The 22,951-nt window shown below is 38.1% G+C and overlaps 1 protein-coding gene across 1 annotated transcript in view; it reads left to right on the forward strand.

Moving 5' to 3' along the window:
• phf14 (PHD finger protein 14) overlaps positions 1-22,951 on the forward strand; it is a 126,220-nt gene that overhangs the window by 89,619 nt on the left and 13,650 nt on the right. Inside the window, exon 17 of the mRNA XM_084738502.1 lies at positions 1,515-1,632. Within this exon, the coding sequence (XP_084594628.1) occupies positions 1,515-1,632 (118 nt within the window). The remainder of the gene's footprint in view (positions 1-1,514; positions 1,633-22,951) is intronic.

Below are 22,951 nucleotides of genomic sequence, written 5' to 3' on the forward strand. Positions count from 1 at the left end.
ACAATATTGATACACAATAATCAGTCTTTATGTAAAGTTAGGCTAACTACATCCTGATTCTAGCTCTGCTTAAAGCTAAAATTGATAACATTTCCACATTAATTCATTGAAGTTAAGGGTGCATTTTGTACTAGCTGCTGTTGTTATAACTTCTGTGAAAACACGGGATATGTTCAGAGTGAAGGAGAAGGAAGTAAACATGACTAAATGTAACGTTACGTGAACATGATTTCTGCCTACATCACATCAGATAGATTTACATCTGCAATGCTGGTTAACAATGAAGACAACAACCCAGACTACTTCATAGTCATCAAGCTATATGTTTTATTATCATTTTAATATGGAGTGACCCCTTGTCGCAGAATTATTATTACATTATGATGTTATTCCTTTAATTTATACTTTTTGGATCATAAACCTTAGAATGATAAAAATGATTTTACTACAGATAGTGTGGGACAGAAGAGGAAGGATTCTTAAGCTGCTGATTCTGATTCTGGAGCTGCAACAACTTAATCACTAACTATTTTAATGTTGATTAATTGCTTTGAATCTTTTTTTAAGAAAATAGACACAATTCTCTGATTCCAGCCTCTTAACTGTGAATATTTTTTATTTTTTTCAGTCTTCTTTTACAGTAAACCAAATATCTTTGGTTGCTGACAAAACAAGACATTTGAGGACGCCATCCTGATCGCCATTTTTCTGACATTTAAATAACAAACAACTATTAACTGATTGATCGAGAAAATAATTGAACAATTAATGAAAATAATTGTTAGCTGCAGCTCTAATTGGTTCTGCTATGAATGTAGAGAAAGTTTGATGATAGCTGTACTGTTAATTATCCCACTTGTTTGATTGGCTGCTTGCAGGGTTGCTCCAGCCTGTGATTGGTTACTCACACTCACACTCATATCTCCTTTAAACTCTGAGTTTTAGGATAATGTTTGCTGGATGTTTGCTGATTTTGTTGTCAGTGTGTGCAACATTTTTCTTTATAATGTGAGTATCAGCAATTATTTTTGCCAATTAAAGAGATTAATGGCACCTACACCTGTCTGTCAGTGCTTTAAAGTTCAGCAAATAAAGGGACGTTCTCAATCAAAGCAGTGTCTGGGTATCAGCATGGTAGTTCTCTTCTCTTGGCATGTTTTCTTCCAAGTTTGTCAGTGTGTGTCCTCTGTGTTGTCTGACTCTTGTCACCTCACCTGAGGACACAGAGTCAGTCCAGCTCCAGGAGCCCTGACAGGCATTTATCTGACACTAACAAGGCCTGTATTTATCTGGCCGCTGATATGAACCATTGGACAGTCAATGGCTGTGTAAGGTCAAGGGAGCGGAGCGATTAGAGGGACTTTGGAATGCATTAACAAAGTCTCATGACTGACAACGAGCTGCCCCGTCGCCATCCATCACGGCTCCTGAGCCGGCCTCATCGTCGCAGGAAGACTGCGGCTTTATTTATGTGAGGGGTAACATGCGATCACGCCTCCCTGTCTGTGCCTCAGGTGTGACGAGTGCCGGCTCTGCTATCACTTCGGGTGTCTGGACCCCCCGCTGAAGAAATCCCCCAAGCAGACGGGATATGGCTGGATCTGCCAGGAGTGTGACACATCTTCCTCCAAGGTGAGTGTGTACGGTGTGTGTGTGAGCATGAAAGCAACACCGAGAGCTGCAGTAGGGACATCTCTGATCAGGAGAGTATTTTGCTAAGGTATCAAAATGTATATGATTGGTGTTTGTTTTGACTTGTGCACACATTTAGTCAAAACTGTAATTACCAAATAGATGAAATTTCAATTTAGATGCAGTGATTGTGACTCCTATGTTAGCAACAGTGTCAGTACTGTTGTTTGATTGGTGCAGTATCTCTCTGGATGGCAGGGAGAGGGATAAGTCACAAATGTGCAAGTCTTAAGTCCTAACCTTCATGTCTGAAGCAGGTCCCAAGTTACTGTGTTGAGAGCCAAGCAAGTCACAAGCCGAGTCATATGAAATCCTGATGATCTACCCAAGTTTCCACATTTAAATCGGCTAAAAGACAGCGATCAAACTCAAGTCTAACATAGGCTTGACTTAACCCAGTGGTTCCCAGTGGTGTGGTGGACACACACTAATATAATAATATGTACATATATATATATATATATATATATATATATATATATATATATATACTTAAAATAAAAGTATTCATGTTGCAGTAAATTGTTCTCTGTCAGTGTTAGTATGACTGATGTTTTTGGTTTAATATTATTGCATTAATGTTCCTGCTGTTTACTGCTGTAGATGTTTAAGGTTCAGCTCATTTTTGCTACTTTAGAGGCCACCATTGGCTGGTTTAATCTACAGCAATACATCATGGTCTATAAGATGATCAGATGTCTCTGGCATAACTGTCCTGTGAGAACCATGTATCTCTTAAGTCAGAAAACATCTGAAGCAAAAAAAAAAAAGTTATTTTGCTGCACGTGAAAGCAAAATAAAATTTGGTCGCAGTATCTGGGCTTAGCCTCAGATCTCTTCAACTCCTAGATCTGCCACTGACTCAAGGTCCATCCAAATGCATCCAGTAAGCAGGTCATCCAGTCCAAGGCCTCAGACTCATGAAACTCAGATCAGACCATCAAAGTAGGCAGTGTAGATCAAACATGAATCAAGACAGTTAGTGCAAGGCCTGTTTTCACCTTAAATGTTTTGAGAAATGTTTTAGTGCACTGTTTAGCTGTAATATGAGAAAGATTGTGACTAGACATTCGACATTTTTTGAATATTAAAAAAGGACAGACAGATGAAATAATTTAATACTGTACATTAGTCACTAGATATTGAGCACATTTAAAAGACACAATTTAAAGATATGACACGTAACATTTCTGCAGTAAAATCTAAAATGACTAGATCTATTTTATATATTTGTTGAGTTGTGCACTTATCTCAGAGTTAACGGTGTGTTTCATTCAACTCCCATGATCCCACGGTCATTAACCTTTTGTTATAATTTTGATTTGAAAGACCCCTGGGGGCAGAAATGACATATTGTGCATTTAAGGGAAGGGCACATTCAATCACAACTCAAATATCAAAATGTTCCACTGTGAGGCCAAAATGTGTGTGTAAATTGGTTAGAAAACAGCGTGAAATAAAAGTGGTTTCACGACCGCAGTAGAGGGGCCTTGTGGACGGCTGGTGGTGCCACGGTGCCACATCTTCATGAGCAGGCAATTGTTTCGTTTGTTTCCTGTGCTTAACTAGCACATGCACACATAAACACACTAGCGTATGGGTGATGGGATACGTGTCCCTACAGATGGTTTCGTGTCTTTCCAGTCATTCACAGTTGCGTTGGTGATGCGCCAGAAAATCATAGCAAAGGGCCAGAAAAAGAGGACGGTAGATGTAAACAGTGCAGGTTTAAAATATTCCACAAGTTGACTTTGTGAATGTTTTATGAGGATGTAAATGAACACAACACATTTAAAAACCCTGCATGTAAACATATGTTTGTTTACTCTGCTCTGAGTTTCCCTGCAAACTGACGTACCTGCATAATCATTTATTTTTTTTTCTTTTTGTTTAGTTGTTTGCTTGTTTTCATTGAATTACTCTGCAGTAAAGGTTAACATTTGACCGCCTCTCAACCTAATGGATAAATGTATCCCCATTTCTGTTTCTCTAGAAACTAGTAGAGTCCTGCTGGGCTCCATCTATGTGGGAAATGGGGGCTGATTGATGCTGCCGCAGAGGTAGTGGATTATAAAAGCCACAATGAAAATGCTAAATCACAGCTATAAAACATTTAATTATCAAGAAAACTAAAGGTTAAAGCTCTCTTTTAATGTTAAGTGGTCCCCATATAAAAATCAATAAGAATCAGCTTTATTTTACAATGCAACTTTTGCATGTTTTCACATTCAGTGGTGTATATAGACACAAAACCTAAGCATTTGGTGCTATCCTTAACTGATTAAACGCTCTGATCTGTGCTCTTTGATGAGCCTCAGTCCAGGCAGCATGTTTCAGTATCAGATGTGAACATCTGTCTTCTTCTATCCATAAAGGGATTTAGGGTGAGTTCCAGTCCACTGAGATTCCACTCTGACTTCTAATGAACCTCAAGCCCTGAATTTATATGCATCTTGATGGATTTCTATCTTAAGTCTTAGAATTCACTTCATTCAGTTGGTAAATTATGGTCACAGTCACTTTATTATATATATATGTGTGTGTATATATATATATATATATATATATATATATATATATATATATATATATATATATATATATATATATATATATATACATATGTATATTTGTTTGCCTTGTGGACACGTCTCTGGTTTAGACATGTCCCTGCCTAATCTAAGTTTAAATCTTTTCGTCTTACGTCACACCAGAAAAACAAAGGATGAATGCAGAAACACTGAGGGAAAAACTTGATGCAAAGGATGAAGACAAACTTACAAAGACAGGAGGAAAACACAGACTAAATACACAGGGGGACTCATCAGGGACAGGCGAAACTAATCATCAAAAAAGGTCAGAAAAATACAAAGACAGGATTCAGTGAAGCAACAGAAAAAAGAGGAAAGGCAAGAACTTCAAAATAAAATGGGAAACAACTAAACTAAAACTCCAAACCATGACAGTTCTTAATAAAACCCTGACATGGCAGCATCGTGTTCACTCCGATCTCTCTGATCAGAACAACAACAACAGTCAAGTCAGTCTGTGTTGTGGTTATCCAGATTTCATTGTACTTTAGTTACATAAATGACTCATCAGTTGTAATTTTAAAATCTTCAAGAGCAGTGTTGGGAATAACGCCGTTATAAATAACGCCGTTACGTAATGGCGTTATTTTTTCACTAACGGGGTAATCTAACTAATTATTTTTTCCGCCGTTACAACGCCGTTACCGTTACTGACGGTCAAAAGCGGTGCGTTACTTACTCTGAATAAATTGAAGAAAGTACCAGCCGTAGCGAGTCTACTCTGCTCTGTTTATTTGTCATCCAAGACTTGGGGTGCGTTCAGGTTCGAGAATAGCACACGTACTTCTTAAGACTCCAGGCTGTTTGTCCCTGCTCTCCCGGCTGTTTGTCACGTTTCTGTGTTTGCTACACCTGAATGCTAGCCTCGTTCCCATCCCCCACTGTCAGCCAGCAAGAATGCTGCTTCCAACTTGACCAGTTGTCTCAGGTTGTGAGAGTTAGATTTAATTTATTAAACTCACTTTATATTGTTTACTGCTGATTGTTATTTTATTATATTGTTTACTGTTTATTTTTGTTGCACTTCAAGTGTAGGATAAATCTGTTGCTGGTGAGGTGCAATAAATATTACAAGGTTCTATAACACAACTACCTGTCTGTTCTTCTCTATTCAACTGACTCGAATACTGCTCAGAAAATTTCAAATTCTTTGACATACAACAACTTCTTTTTAAAGTAACGGAAATAGTTACTTTCCCTGGTAACTAGTTACTTTTACTATAGAGTAATTCAGTTACTAACTCAGTTACTTTTTGGAAGAAGTAGTGAGTAACTATAACTAATTACTTTTTTAAAGTAACGTGCCCAACACTGTTCAAGAGACTGTGTGACAATGAAGTGAAACAAAATGGTAATTTAGTTTGATATATGGTGAGTTTAAAGCTCTTGCTTGTATTTTACTTTGTTTTCCCCAGTGGTATTATCAAAAAGGACTAGCAGACTGTTTCCTCCCACACACTGATCCAACCCAAAAAGCAAATCATAGACTACACTACCTTCAACCAGGCCTTGTCTCATTTTTCTCCAGTGAACTTTGTCAAAATTAATCGGAAAGATGCAATAATTGCAGATTCTTCACACAGTGGCTCTAATCGTGCCACATTCACAAAAGATACACCACGATAAAAGACAGCTCTTGTTATAAAAAGCGAGTGTTGTCTATAGATTTTTAATGTGTGAGAACTCTACCATTCTTATGCAGGATGTTAGACTGAAGGCAGCTGGACCAGAGGCAAAAAACAGCTTTCAGTAGCAGTAGTTGAAGGAGGAGGAGGAGGACACTGGGATTAGTTTGTCAATGTGCTTACTGGCAGTTTGAAGAGACAGTAGAGTCCCCCAGAGGACCATTAGGTCCAGTCATGTTTAATCAGCCCTGGCCAGAACATGCTAATGCTTATATGTATGTTTGCATTTTTAAACAGAACATTAATACTTGATGATGCACTTGAGAATTTTGTCATGTTTCCAATGTGACCACTAAGATTTGCACATATTGGTTGCATAACCACAAGAGGCTGTTTTTCAGGGAAAACGTGTTTGAACCAGAGGTGAGAGTAAGTCACACATGTGCAAGTCACTGTGGTGAGAATCAAGCTAGCCACCTGGGGCCAGTATTTCAAAACTTTAAATCTAGATCACAATGATCCAGACAGGATCAAATCTCAGATTTGGTTATTTCAAAACCAAGAGATGTAATCCTGATCCCACAAAAGTGGGATATGCATTTAGTAACCCAATCCCACCCTGAATCCAGATCAAATGTTGTTTCTAGGTATTTTAAACCTCAGAGGTACAGATGAGGATTGTTCTGATGCTAAAAATCAAAATGATCCTGATCCCACTGGAAGGGTAGATTCAGCATAGATTCAAGGTATATGTAGAGACCTGAAGAGCTCATGGGATGTATTTATTCATTTTTATTTATTTCTTGCATATTAAAATAACAAAGATGAAGCCAAAACAGTATCCATTCTATATCCGTTCTATATCAAACATTTAACAAAGAAAAACTATATTTTAAAACACCAAAACAAAAAACTTCAAGCTGTTGTGTAAAAATGGGTCAGAACCAAAACAAGAATTTCACATTTTTTCTACTAAAAGTACAATGTGCAACATAATCCTCACCTGCACCGTGCTTCATATCATCGATAAAGGATACAAGGTTCCTAACTGAGGTAGATGATCCTGACCTGCCACTGGCAGCACTGCAACCAGTTGGACCAGCTGGACAGCCAATCAGAAGAGAGGCAAGAGACCCTCTGGTGAACCATTGTTTTCTGAGGGTCTTATTATCAGTAAAAACAGTTGCTAGTTTTTTTGTAGTTTTGTTTGGTCTAATGTTGATTAACATAAATGATATTCTTTTCCTCAAAATACCACAAAATAATACACTAAAGCAGGCAGGTTGGAAACCCAAATTTCTCCTTGTTGTATTTAGTGTTGCTTGAAATATGACCAGTTCATATTGACTGCAGCTTAAGTTTGAGCTTAAAGTATGCTTCTGTTCCTGGGCTTGGAAATGTCAAATTTCCAGGGAAAATATTAATCCCAAGTGCATAGCCCTCTACCTGCATCTGACTCACTGGATGCACACTGAAGGTATAAGTCCTGCCATTGGTTGCTTCAAGCTGCATCGCAGCATCTGCTGTCTATGTTTTCAAAGTCCCCAGGAAACAAGAACCTCCTAGTTGAAATCGACATAATGAAAACTGCACATTAGCACCTGGGATGCTAATGGTATGAACATAAACAAGCTAACAGCTGTTATCTTTTCTTTTGCAGTGATGTAGTCACTGTCTTGTTTAGTGTCAGAGCTCGTCTCCTGATGTGCAAGTGTTCCACCAAAACAAGTTCCCCCTCAACACTATTTTGCAGCAGCACCGTCGTGGCAGCCGGGGCTTAGCACTGCCCAAGATGCCTGTGATTGGTTTGAAGAACTGTTGAGCGGTGGGGGGCTTGAGGCACATGACTTAACTCATGTCAAACCCCACCTCCCCACTGCTGGTTTCAACAATCAACCAATCCTGTCAGTGGAGTCTGTGGACAGTATCAGTCAAATGCAATTATCACTGTGGAATTCAAATCTTCATGTCAAACGAAACTTGTTCTATACTGTATTTCACCCTTTAATCATTGCTTCATGAGTGTATATTGATCCACATATTAGAGTTAAATTCAGTAGACCTTTACCAGTGAAGACAAATAGTGAGGATTAAGCTGGACTGTGACTTTTCCCCCTCAGCTCTGTGTGACACCTCCCTCGTTCTGCCATCTCTCAGACTTTGGTATCTCATTCCCTCTGGAGTATCTCGTCCCTATGAAGTTGCTCCTGTCCTCCTCCTCCTCCTCCTCCCCCTCCCTCCTACTTGTTAACATCAAATGGGAGAACCTCTGGGCTCTGGCTCCCTCTGCCCCGGAGCGGGTCGACATTTCACTGGTGACAGGAGAATAACGTTTGCTGGCTTGATGTGACAAATTAGTGTGAACGTTTTTCCCTCCATTCCTTCAGCAAGCAAAGATCACTGGTGTTCAATAACTGTGCGCCTGCTCATAGCATTGGTTATACCGATCTGTTTATGTTCTGCTGTGGAAAATAGCTCATAGATATACATAAGGGCTGCATGGTTTCCGATTCCTAAGCATTTTTACCATTCGATTTGAGTTCATCCAGCACATTTGAGAGGCATGTTTAAGCAACAAATGGATGAAAGAAGCCAACACGTGTACGCCATTTCTAATATTGCAGGGTCTACATTTTGAGAGGCAGTTAAGAATGTGACATTTTTGAGAAAGCATGGTGTACAGACCTTTTAAGGCGCAAGGTGCTCAGAGTGTCTCAGTAATAGCAAGTGTGGGGAGATAATTGACTCCACTAAGGGCATCTAAAAAGCACTCTGAGATGAGAGCTGTATTTAAGGAAAGTTTTATTATCTGCTTTTAAATGCCAAGCCATGCACCGTTTTTGCCTGTGGGGGGAGAATGTTTCTTAAATGCCAGCATTAAGTGCAGAATATTACCTGATCGTTGCGAATGAGATTCAGCTGCTGGCAGAGATAGCTCGCGGTCAACTCCTGTGCCTGACAGTCTGCTACAAAGAATGGTACAGGAAGTGATTTGTCAAAGCTCCCCGCAGCCACAGCTCTTATCTGAGAGGAAGATGTATGACATCTGAAGGGAGAGGTACGCAGGAAGCAGCACGGAATATCTTACTGTATGTGATGCTGCTGACCGCAGGTTTGGTTAAATGTCTTGTTTGAAAGGCAGCTTGTTAGTGTGTTGCACAAGATTCCAGAAGTAAAACACGATCAGGAGAGTACTTGTACTTGAGTTTCAAGCATCAAGGTCTCAGTCATAAGTCTGTCTGTTGTCTGTCCACGTCTGAAGACAAAAGTATTAATATCTGCTCCAGATGGCCCCAACTAAAGGCGGGACAATAAGTCTGCCGTTATGAAGAGAGACAAGATGCAATAAATCCAGATAACGGCTCAGTAGTTTTGGATGATGGTGGGAGATGGAACCATTCAGTCGTGTTTTGCAAGTCACAAGTCAGTCTCATGTCTTTGCATTGAATTCCCAAGTCAAGACAGATCAAGTTCCAAGTCATAAATTTTGAGTTTCAAGGCCTAAACAAGTCATAGTGCACTCTCCACCAAATGTGATGCCATTTTAAACACATCAACTCTTCTTGTGCAACTTCAAATTTTGGAAGTTCTTGTGTCTTCATCTGTACTTTTAGTCCTACATGTTTCTCGCTGGTTGCCTTTTGGTTTTCGTATGCAAACAGAATGATCTTTGGTGTCATTCTTTCCAACTGGAGCTCAGAAATGTAACATTAGTTTTTCATGGTTCTCTCTTGCAGCTTGTTTGGATGCTGTTGGACTGGTTCAAACAAAGTGGATCTGTTGAATTATGATGATGAGAATGAAAAGGATTAATATAGGTTGATTCAGGAAATGAAGGGAAATAAATAGCAGACTTTTTCATCTTTGGGCTTGGAAGGTATCAAGTATTTTCAAGTCGAAAGGCTCAAGTCCAAGTAAAGTCAAAAGTCAGTGGTGTTAAAGTCCAAGTCAAGTTGTAAGTTTTTTATTTTGTCAAGTCCAAAGTCATCAAATTGGTTGCTTGAGTCTGACTCAAGTCCAAGTCATGTGACTTGAGTCCAGAGCTTGGCATTTTAGACCACAAAATCAATATGTATCAAATCAGTAGAGAAATTCTCAATTGACAAAAAGACAGAAATCTTTCTTAATCCAGCAAATTAAACACCCGATAAATCAAAGTAAATTACTCAATGCAAAAATGATGCAACAAAGTTAAGAGTCTCCAGCCATAGTAGTGGCACTGTGAGGATATATGTGGGCACAGCCTTCGGACAGACTCTCCTCTAAAGTATTTATAGTGTTGCACTCAGTCACACACATTGAAAGTGACAGAAGTAGTTATGTGAAGAATAACAAAGAGCTTGAGACAAGTCCTGTCCAATAATCTGGCCTATAGTGAAGTGGGATCGATTGTTTCCTTCTTTAGTTTGTTACATTTGGACTGATGACAATAGTGACATTCAAGTTCAGTGTGAAAGAAGAAAGCACTTAAGAGCATTTAAGAGTAACTAAAGTAGAATGTGCCCTGATGTTGCTATTCTGAAAAACAGGATGCTTTAGTTCCCCTTTCTAAAAAACTAAATATTCCTTTATTTAGGCTAGGATAACTGTTTTCTGGTGCAGATAGTGTCACCATGTGGTCATTTATATGCCTCTTTCATTTTTGGATTAATTTAGATTATGATTTAATGATTACCAGATGCCAGCCCAACTGATATCTACAGGTAGGAGCAGTTCATTTAGGGCCCTACACCTACACCTACCTCTACTGGTCTGGACTTTTGGACTTCTCATTGATTTGAGTCAAAAATACAGGTGTGAATCCTCCCTCACAGCACCATCAGGACCAAACAGCAGAATTTTGTTCTGACCAAAACAGGTTGTCTCGATCTGGATGAAGTTGGTTCATTTCTAGTGTGAAAACATTTTTTTGGATGGTTCAGGTTTTCAGACCAGGAAGTTCTAGCAGGCTTGAACCATGGTAGCACCTGGAGAGAGGAGGAGACCAAATGTTTGATTTATATTTGGCCCGTCAACTTTATTAAGAGTCAGTTGGAAAAAAGTCACAAAACTTTGACGCCACTGATCTAATATATCTTGACCTGTGCAGCTGCATCCATATCACCCAAGCTTGTCACCATTTTTATGGCATTTTTTCTGTCGCTGATATTGATGGATATGGTTCAGAAGCTAGCTATATGTTGGAAGATGACATCCCCATTTTAAATCTGACTATATGGAGCTCTGATTGTTTCCTCCAGAGACAGCTGTCACTGAGCACTACGTCTGTTTGAATCACTAGACAAATCAGACTCAGAGGTCTAGAACCATGTGTCCCAGACACGTTGTTAGAAATTGCTCTGTTGTAGTACTTAATCAACTCCTTAATTGAGTTAACTGAACCTCAGCTTTTCTCTGTGGTGGAGTCTCCCTCTCTGTATTTTGTTCTGTTCTGTATTTTTGGTGTTTTTTTGTCTTGTTATGTCTTTTTCTTCTTGATATATCTTTTTCTTTTCGATATGTCTTTTATGTAGTTTTTCATCTTGTTACATCTTTTTGTCTTCTTGCATCTTTTTCTTTTTGTTGTATTATTCATGTAATTTTTTGTCTTGTTACATCATTTTTCCTATAGCGACATATTTTTCATCTTGTTCTGTTGTTTTACATCTTTTACATATTTTATTTTGCATTTTTACACCATTTTTGTTACTTTTTTTTTTACAGTTTTTCATCTTTTTCATCTTGTCCTGTCTTTTTGCCTGTCTTTTTGTTTTGTGTTACATCTTTTTCTCTTTTTCTCTTTCTCTTTTCTCTCTCATTTTTAATGCAATTTCTTTCTTTCTTGTTTCATCTTTTTCGTATCGTTGCATTTTTTCTTCTTGTTACATCTGTTTTGAAAAACATTGTTACCTGCTTTTTGTCCTGTTACGTCGTTATCATCTTGTTACGTCTGTCAGGTGTAGTATGGACTGATGGATACACCAGTGAATCTTCGTTTCCATGTCATTGTCCATTTAGGTTTAAATTACTGTTGGTAGAGCAACACAAAGTAAAAATGATCAATAATTCCCCATAACTGCATTAAAACAATAAAGTACGAGCCTGTTAAGAAAATGTGAGGAGTAGAAAGCACAGATATGTGTGTTCAGATGTAGAGAGTGAGAGTAAAAAAAATCTCAGAAAAATAAATACTCAAGTAAAGTACAGATACCTGAAAACTCTACTTAAGTACAGTAATGAAGTATTTGTACTTAGTTACATCCCAACTCTGGACTGGAAGTTAAACTCAGGTGATTTGTGTTTTGGCTGTGCGACCAAACTCAACACAAATGTACAACAAAGTTAATTTCCCTGTAGTAGTTCCTGCCAAGGACAACAAACGCTGAGACACAAGTGCTTTTGTTACCACCTGCGTGTCTCTTATTGTCTGTCTGTGAGGTCCTGATTAATAACTAAATAGCTTTTTGATGATGATTTCTCCCTGTGATTTGCTTGTATTGTTGAGATGTTTGTAGAGCTGTAGTCATTACAGAGCAGCCGCTGCTTTACCGTGTTGCAGGGAAATGCGGGAGCTGAGCGTTGGTGCCATTGCCGACATGTTTCTGTTGTGCAAAGGGGGCAATAAAAGGCTTTATTAGACAGGCTTGAGTTCATTATAGACGCTGTGTTTCTCTCAGCCTGCTCGGCTTAGATAAACCTCGCTCTGACCAAGGCCACATCCCTCCCGCTGTCGCCCCGGGCCCTCGCTGAATTGATTTCAGTAATAAAGTGACAGTCTTGCCGTAATATACGGATGGCCTTTAATTCAAGCCTGTTACCGTGCCGAGGGGTGCTTGTTTAAGGCTTTATTTACACCCTTGCAGCGCTGCCTAGCATGCTGGGCTCCACGGTGAATCAGACCAGAAGATTTGGATAAAAGGTTTGAAATGCCAAAAGCTCTTAAAGTTGCTCAGGCAGTGTTTAAAGTACTCAACTGTGAACTTGTGTGGGATGCACTACTTTAGCTGCACTCAGACTTGTTGTCATCAAAAGGATTGCAACTGTTGAAATTACAGTGCGTAAAAGTTTAATTTTCTTCACTTCCTCCGCCGCCGTAGGCCTACTCCTACTCAGCTAACAGTTTGTATTTGAAGTTCTTCTGTGACCTCGAGTATTCAGCTCTGTTTATGTATACGTGTTTAACACTGTAAAACAATCTGACAGGAATTCAGTGGAATCAACTAATCTTTTCTCATTGACTTAACTTAAAAGTACTTGTTTTATTTCACTCATTCTTGAGAATTGGGACAAAATCATAATTTGAGGTGGTTTTGATTTTTACTCTTTAACTATGCTGGAAAATGTATTTGAAAAGACCAAACTTTTAGCTTCTAAACCCTGTTTTTTGAGAGCAGCCATTTCAGTGTTTGTGTAAGTGTCTCAGAATTCCCTTAATGTTAATCAAAATATACATTTTTAAACCATAACTCTTATTTAGCTTTGATTTAGAAGGACTATAGAGTTGACATGTTATTATTATTACACATTTGCTAGAAATATTATTGAATTAATTTGTCTAAAAATAGAAGGTTTACCAGTGTTTGAGCAGCATTCCTGCCTTTTATAAACCAGGAAGTGAGACAGGGGTCCTTATGGTGTAGCTAATACTTCTTATACCTGATTAAGTCATGTTTATGTAAAAATCTGATGGAGGAATCTGGGACACAAGGGCCAACATTTTCACAAAAAATCAATTTTAAATCAAAGATGATTATAATAGCGCATATTTACACCCATGTTATCAGTAGGTATTGTTTTCTTTTTTTAATTGTTTGAAGTAGTGAATTCTCATCTAGACAATAGTGGTTTCTGGCAAAGAGCAAGTGTAGAAACTAAAAGAAAATATTTTGTAAACTACATAAATGTCATATATTTAAATCCATAATTTTTTACCAAAAATTGGAATAAGAGTGTTGATATTATAATATAATAATAAACTATGTTTTTTGTTGTTTTGTCCCAGTTCTCAAGAATGGCTGATTTATTAAATTAATTAAACTTTAAATTTCTGACTTGAAGTCTTTCAACTTGAAACGAGTTGAATGAATGTACTGAACAGATTTCAATCAACTCATTAAATTAAGTTTCTAAAGAAACAAGATCAACATATTAGCAGACGTCCCAGCATGCATTATTTGAAAGTTAAAATTTTCCTGAGACCCTTCTTTTTATAGTTTGAAGAAAATGTATATGATAAAAACCAGCTGCGTCTTTAATACACTTTAAAATAAGTCATGGTTGCTTGTTTTCACTTAATAAAAACACAGTGAACCATGATAAAGGTTAGTATTAAATTCAGCCCCTACCAACTTATATGGTCTTAAATGGTCAAACACATAAAAATTTCAGAAAATTAATTAATTACTATTTTGTATTGTTTTTTTATCTAAGCTTTTGAACTGAGTCTGCAGTGTAGTCCTAAGATACATCGCCCATTTAGGGTATACATTTAACATTATCCTGAGTTTTGCTGGAAACAAATCTAATCTTTGAATAAAAAACAAGTTATTAGTATATTATAAAGAAAACATCTTAATCTCGTCTTTATACAACCCTCTTCCCAGTGATTCCCCTACAATAGTAATATCCTACTTGTAATGGAAGCTGAGGAAACAGGAAAACGTTGTGAATATTTGGCCAGTGACCATGTGAAAACATGGTGGCCTGGTGGCTCGGTTGGTGGAGTGTTTGGCCCATGTGCTGGGGCTGTGAGTCTTCTGCAGTGTCTGTGGCCTGTGACCCTTTGCAGCATTTGATCCCCTATTTTCTCTCCCCATTTCCTGTCATATCTTCAGTTTTCCTAACAATAAAGCCATAAAAAGGCCCAAGAAAATATTATTAAAAACACATGCCAAAACAAAAAAAGCAAATATTTTTTTAGGGACCTACAGTGCCTGACTATCAAAGCTGTGAAAATGTAATTCATTATTTTTCAACATGAACATGTAAAATCATGCTTTAAAAACTCTGCTAATGCAGAATCATCCCCAAGTATAGTGTTTTTGTCCACATATGCCACCATTTTGGATTTTTGATAGAAATTATGAGCATATTATTTAATATTCCTGAACCCATTTAGAGGTTATTTTCACTGGGAGCACTTTCACATATTGCCTTTGAGTCGATGCTGAAGTTCAGCTGGAAGTTCTGTGTGAAACTGACTCTTCAAACTGAGTAAATGTAAAAGAAATTACATATTTTTTGAATGTTCGTCAGAGTGACTGAAGATTTGTTGGTTCAACTTAATATCTTAAGCTCTTTGGACATGTTTTCTGAAGTACAGCTTGATTAAGGTCAAGATTATATGACAAGAAATGTGTATTTGTTTTGAATCATTGCAAAATCACCTCAACTTGTCTTTCAAATTGTTAACTTAAAACCTAAAGGGATAGTTCACACAGAAAATGAAAATCTGGTCATTATGAGACGTGGATTACACCAGACTTTTTTCCTGTCAAACTCCAGCAGTGTTTTATGGACTAAAAAACTAAACCCGACCTTCAATCAGCATGAGGGTGACCTGATAATAACTGAATTTACATTTTTGGGTGAATTATTCCTTTAAAAGTTTTAGATAGCCTGGACGCTAACTTCAGCTAAAACAAATCTCTTATTTTGTTTTACAGTGATGGTGTTTGCATTTGTTCACTACAGGCTGTTTATGAGGTGAATGTATGTTAAGTGTTTGTAATTTTTGATGGTTTGTAGCGGCTCTGGTGTCATTCCCAATTCAGAGGAAGATTACCTTTACAAGCTGCGCCATCAATCAGAAGCTTCATGGCTTGACCTGTGAAAGACTGTAATTAAGTTAGCCTAATTAACTTAATGAAGTGTCATGCTTGGCTGACTTTACTATATCGAGTAAATTGAAAGAAAAATAGGCATCATTACTCATCAGATGTTCTGGTATTTAGAGTGAGGAGCAGCGAATGCATTTTTTAGCCTCTCCTTATCCAGTGGGTGTCTGTCTCAGTGGAAAAATCTCACCTTTCGCCTGTTTTTATTTTCTCAATGAGGCATTTTTCATTAGCAGCCTGATTGGTTTAATCAGTATCATTGGTGCATTTATGGAATGAAGATAAATCCCTGAGTGTGATTTGAATTTGTTGCTCTCATTCTCTTATCTGTATTCAAGTTTAATCTTAATGCCGTGAGGACTGCGCAATCAATAAGCCCAAAAGTCGAGGCTTTTACTCAAGCGTGAGGTGCTTAAGGCATGATAACCTCATCAATGATGGTTGTGTTTTAGACGTGGCCAAAGTTTAACCACAGTTTAATGTGATTTAAAGGCAGGCAGTGGCAGCTAAACAGGGCCGGCTAGCTAAAGTAGCCTGCAGGGAGCACAGGACATGGTCAAGGGTGGCCAGGCGGGACGCCGAAGACGAAGAGAAAATCAATGGCTAGGAGTCACCTCAATCACTTTAACTAGGCGCTACAGACGCCCATGCCCCTCTCAGGGGCCAATTTGTGGAGTAAACAGGAGTGTGTGATTGCTGTCGGGATCCCCAGTGGCCCCTGCAGTCCATTTCTCTGGACCTGGCTCATTCTAATAACCCTCTTAGCGCGGAGCGTACATGAGGCCACTTTTCGGACCCCCTCAGTATTTCATAGCCATAAACAGCGTAGCCGACACTCAGCCGCAGCTCTACAGCCTTCGTTAAGATAACATTCCCACTTGTCCACGGCTCCTGCTGCGTGGGCAGAAAGCATGCTATATTCTAACGGCATTCTGGGTAGAGACGCAACTCTTTCCTCCAATAAATATACAGAATAAACTTAAGCGGAACATTTCTTTTTGTCAACCCTCCACAGTTGAACACTGAAGGGCTTCTTTGGATATATTTTTGACCTGAACTTTGTTAAAGACAGAAATGCTGTACAGAATCACACACTGGCTTGTTTTCATTTACTTAATGGGATAGTTCACCCCAAAATCAGAAATATTTTCCCCTGGCCATAGAGATGTCTGCCTTCCCTCCAAAATAAATGGAACTAGATGGCACTCAGCTTGTGGTGTTCAAAGAAACCCCGTAAAACTCAACAGCAGTGTCTCTTTCCAGAAGTCATGACCCACTTAGTCAAGAGAATCCGCTCACTTTGTTGCGAGCAGTTTCATGTATGAACTCCTTTCTTTCTGCAGTAGAATCTACTAGAAACAACTTCAGAATCTACTGGAACGACTTTCTTTTCTACTAGACAGAAAGAAGTTCCTACAAACTAGTGAGGGCTGAATCTATATGTACACATGAATCATTCACCTGCCACCTACCCCAACATATGATTTTCTCTGATTTAGAGGCCCACACCTGTACCGGTCCCTGCAGGCTATATTACCTTTGAGCAGTGCAAGTTTTCCAGGTGATTTCTATATTGCATTGATGAGTCCCACCAGGATTTCACAGGCTTTTATTGGGATTGTTGCAGCCTAATACCCTTAATATTTAAGCAGCAAAACTAAAAGCTGTAGTTCTAAGCTTGACAAGACAGAGTAAAGAGAATTAAATAATCAAAGAATCTGTGCTGCTGTGTCTTGTGTGTGGATGCACACACAGCATCTCTCTCAATGGGGAGATGCTCTACTCTATTTCCCCTCCTTCAACCCATCTACTGTTAATCAGAGTCTTATTTTTTATGACCCAGCTCGTCTGATCCACAGATTACTCGCAGTAGCCGTGGTTGTAACTGCTGTCTGTGCATCACAAGCACACATCTTCACTCATAATGTTATGTAAAACACATTCACCACTGAGTCAGAAGACTCTTCCTCTTTGTTTTCATTTTACAAGACATTTCTGGCATTTTCTCTGTGACTTATTGTGTGCTTACTGCCTTGTTCAGAAATAAAGCAGAGCTACACAGCCAGTTTTCCCACAGTGCTTCAGACCTGTTTCTGATTCTCTGCTTTATTCTAAATGCTTTAAATTGGAAATGGAGAGAAAGCAGCTCTCCTTCTCCTGACTGTATATCCTCTTCCAGGAGGCATCTGTAGTTATCTGACGAGGCAATAAAAAGAAAAAGCTGCTCGTGAATTTTACCTCTGATTAAATTAGGTGTTGCCTGGTAACTTCACCCCGGTATCAGTCATGCCTCACTAAAATGGAAATACGTTTCCCAGAAAAGAAAAAAAAATGGACATTAAAGAATGCCCTTTGTAATAAATGAAATGGGAATTGCAAATATGCGCAGTCATGAAATTTAATTGTGCTCTCTGGTGGCTGGTTTGTGGGTGCTGCGGAGCAGAGGCGCTGGGGGCAGAGGTGGTTAAATGTAGCGCGTAACGCACTGCCTGAACAGGCTAATGAAGCCGCTGTTTATGACCCGCTGCAATTGTGTCATCTCCTGAATGGCAACAAGATGCCAGCGCACACATAAAGCCACTCAGACACACACACACACACACACACACACACACACACACACACACACACACACACACACACAGACACACACACACTCCAGAATGTGCTTCTATCTACCAAATGTGGTTTCGACTTTAGTAAATTTTATTAATGTCTCAATGTGTTTAGAGAGAAAAGAGGAGAGTGTCCTCAACAAGAATTCTTGTCAAGTGCTGAGAAGAGAACACACGCCAATAATGCAGCACAACACTATGCAACAATAGAATCAGTTATAATGACTTTAATGACTTCTGTAAAGAACACCAAAATGGTCATAACACATTAATAAAAAAATGAATAAGACATGATTGTATTAACTAGAGAAGCATTTTCTGAAGAATGTGTGTGTTATTTCTACAAGTGTTCATTAATGATCATATTAAAAGTAACTGACCTCAGTGTGTTGGCAGAGATCTGGGTGCAGTGCACAGATTGAAGGCTTTAAAACACTTAAAGTGATTTTTTTAGTACATTAATTTCATCATAATGAGCTTTTGTACAGTTGATCATGTGCAATACAGAGCATTTTGAAATATGTATGTACTATGCACATAACTTAGGTATTAATACAGTTGATATGCATGCAATTGAGTTTTAAACATTCATTCAAACAGAATTAAATCATTAAATTATCATTAAATGATAGATTACATTTAGTGACAATAGTTATCAATAAGAAAATTCATTGCAATAAGAAATTATGTACTATAACTAACTGTGTATACTGGGTATAAATAAAATATGTCTTATATGGCTTAAAGTAAAATACCGTCCATAATGACATATTGGCTTATTACTAAAAGTGTCTTTTTTTTAAAAAAAACACATGTTTTTCAGTAATATCTTAATAAATATGCAAAGTGTAACTGGCAAAAATGTAATTATGAAATTTAAAAAAAATAAGAAATGACTCAAATAACATAAAAAATTAAGTCCAATAAAATTGAGTCGTTGAGTTACAATAAATTATTACGTTGTCAGTTTTTTGCTTACTTTATATATTTTTAATGTTTATTCTTATCGTAATATGGTATTTGTTTAACTTTTTACAAAGGTGTACAATAAATATCTGGATTGATAAATTATCAATACCAATAACAGGAAATTTATATTATTATTTATTATTCCAATAATGAAATTATAGCTGATAAACATTGGCTATAATAAATATCAGATATGACAGTTGTGCATAAACTACAGGTTATACCAACATCTTTTTAAAATTCAGAGAAAATGATTATTGATTATCTTAGCAGTATGGACTATGAACAGCAGGTAATTATTGGTTATCATATCAGCTGAAAATATCCATATCGTTTGACATTTCGGAATTTCATATTCCTGTAGTGGCTCATGTTTGAAAACTGGGATTGCCAAAACGATATCCTACAAAATACCTTATTATTTGGACATGGAGTTGTCTCCATGGTAACTGAGCACACTGAGGATGCCCATGAGATGTGGCTGAAAGCCCTGAGCTCGCTTGTAAGTGGACCTTGACTCAAGATTATTTTTGTCACACAACTGTTTCCATGGTCAAGAACTTTGACTTTTTATTGACACTCGTCTTATTGTTACCTCAGATGTAATTAAGGATTATTTTCACTTATGATCAATGTCTCAGCTGTATTCTTGATAAATTGATTAGTTGTTTGGTCCATAAAATGGTGAAAATGTTGATCACATTTCCCAAAGTCCAAGAGGACGTCCTCAAATGTTTGTATGCTTGTTTTGTCCACAGCTCAAAGATATTCAGAAAATATGAATGCATAAAAAGCTGAAATCAGAGAAATTTCAATTGTTTTTTTTTTAGTTAGTCAAACTGATGAATTGATTATGGTGATTAATATTATAGTCAACAACTAATTGATTCATTGATGAATTGTTGCAGCTCTAGATGCACCAGTATTAGCTGTGGGATCATTTTTTTAAAGTGGCTTTATCTTTTATGAGCGTTTGAATTGATACATAAATTCAGATTTTCAATGAAATAGGATGTAATTCAACTCATGCAATGGAAGTTTTCAATCAACACTGGATTTGATTATTGTAAACTAGTTTAAACTGCTCTAACCTTCATGAATTTAACTTAACATAAGGCTCGATGGTTTGCTGCACAGAAATGTGCCTGCCTGTGCTGTTATCTGAGCAGCTGAGCATCCATCTCACTGTGAGGCCTGTGAATCCATCAGAGGTGAGAGGACAGTATAGAGCCAAGCCTCACACACACACACACACACACACACACACATTATGCAATGTAAGACACACTCATAAATAAATCCAGTGAAAGCAGAAAACATGATAAGAAAATCAGTCACACTAATTAACTGCTAATTCTTTTGAGGACTGTATAGGCTTGATAAAGGCAGGCAGAGCTTATTAAAGAAGACGCTGTGTTGTACATTATGATTCCTTTACAGTGTAAATTTAATCCAAATTTATGAGCTTGATTGCATAGGGGGTGTGTGTGTGTGAGAGAGAGAGAGAGAGAGAGAGAGCAGTGTTAGAGCTCCTCTGGTCTTTGTTGCCACCTAGGGCTCAGTGTGAGCTCTCCTCCTCTTCGTCTCTGCATCATCTGACGGAGACGCCGCTCTGCTCCTGCCCTTTAAAACGCCGACCTCAACGCGAATGAAAATTGTGGCATTTCATTATCATATATGTATATGTTAGAGCCAGAGGGCCCGCCAGCCTATGGAAAGCAAACCCGGCCTCCTCCTCCTCCTCTCCTCTTCCCTCATCTCCCCAGAGGGAATTGATGGAGATATCCCACAATGCCAGAGCCCATCAGCTCCTGCAGGCTCGTCGGAGGGGGAGCGTCTTGCCTCTCTCTTGCTCTCCACAAAGCAAACGTCTCGAGCAGGGCCCGCTGATGCAAGACACAGCTCCGTACCTCCACCTCTGTAGTCACCAGTGAGAGAACATCGCTGCTTCTCCTCCGTCCTCCTGCTCTGGATCAGTGGCTGCAGCTGCGCTTTGAAACGTGCCGCAAATTCTAATACAGCAAAAAGGACACACGTGTCTTCAAAACACTGATAATATTTTCCTTAGAGGCATAATTATTCCTAAATGTTGTAAGATGTTGGATGTATCATCCACCACTGTTTGGTCGTTAATATATTCACTGTAGTATTCATAAAAGCACAGCTCTAAATTCAACATATTATTGAGGATTTTCCTTCCTACATGCACAGTCCATACACTGTAAAAACACAAGTCTGTAAAAACACAGCCCGATGTACCGTGTTAGGAAAAAGGTATTTTCTGTATTGACTTTTCACTGGTGTCTTTGTCCGTCTGTATTCTGAAATTCACGTTGTTTTAGTTGTAACAACTTGTTCAACTTTTGTCACAGGCCATGGATATTTTGCGGATTTTGGTACTAACCCAAGTTCGGCATTGTGTTAGCTTAAAATAATTTCCATTTTATCGTTAAATATATTTTAGACCGGTGGCTGTAATGTAAATTTAGACGAATGCTGGCCTCGCCTTTAGCTCCAGGCAGTTCGCCATTTGGTACAAATGCTAGCATGCTGTGGGTGCAAAAGTTGGTCGAGCTAGTTAGCTAAGGTGGTACTACTGAATTAATTAAAGTATCAGACTGCTGCTTTTCCAGTCATCGGGGTCTTTAATTTTCTGTGGACTCATTTGGGGACTCTTTACGCACATTTCAGACTTTTTAGTGGACACCAGGCAGAGCTAAGCTATTAGTGCTAGTGTTTTAGCATTAGGCAAAAGCTGAAAATGCTGACTGTTAGCATTCTGCAGGTGCAACAAATTGGGCTTGCTAGTTAGCTAACTGGCTAATGAACACTTTTGTGGTCAGATCCCATTTCTACCAAATTAACTTAGCTAACATTAAGTGTGGTGAGTTACTGTGAATGTAACTAAACAATGGACCCTCATGTGAATCTGAAACAAAGTTTGAATAGAATAAAGTTACATGAACTTGGATTAACAGATGTGTCCATGAATGATAGAGATGGTGAATCTACAGAATTTTCTGTTTTAGAATTAAAGGAAATATCTGTAAACCTAACAGAAAACATGATCAGTATTTCTACAGATGTTTTTTCTTACAGTGTAGGATTTTTTTTATCTTCCTCTTCCTTCCTGAAGCATTATTGTTGCTGCAGTAAAAATTATCATTATAAGCCTACATGTAGCATTTTATATCCAAATTTACAAGGCTTTCACTATTTATGATTATGGATGCTACATTTCAGTAATTCATGCAGTGCTCATTCAGACTGGGTTCATTTCTTGGCCTCTGGTGTTGCTGCTTGCAGTTTTCTCGAGATCCACTCTCCAGATTACTTTGTACTCAACACAACGCTAAAAACTCAGTTTACTGATGCCTCATTAGGTATAAACATCACCATTGTTGAGAAAGTGGGTTAATCCACTGTCTAATTTATTGATTATTCTAAAGATAATTTACCCAAATAAAATATCAAAAACTTCTCATTAATATTTCATTGTTTTATTCACTCATCTGATTGTCATCTAATTTCCACATCACTGCTGTGTTATGAGAGTGATAATAATAATAATAATAATAATAATAATAATAATAATCATCATCATCATCATAATAGACCCTATTTTTTAGGCCTGATCAGAGAAA

The sequence above is a fragment of the Lutjanus erythropterus genome, chromosome 16 (genome assembly GCF_056507025.1).
Source record: "Lutjanus erythropterus isolate fLutEry1 chromosome 16, fLutEry1.hap2, whole genome shotgun sequence".
NCBI lineage: Eukaryota > Metazoa > Chordata > Actinopteri > Lutjaniformes > Lutjanidae > Lutjanus > Lutjanus erythropterus.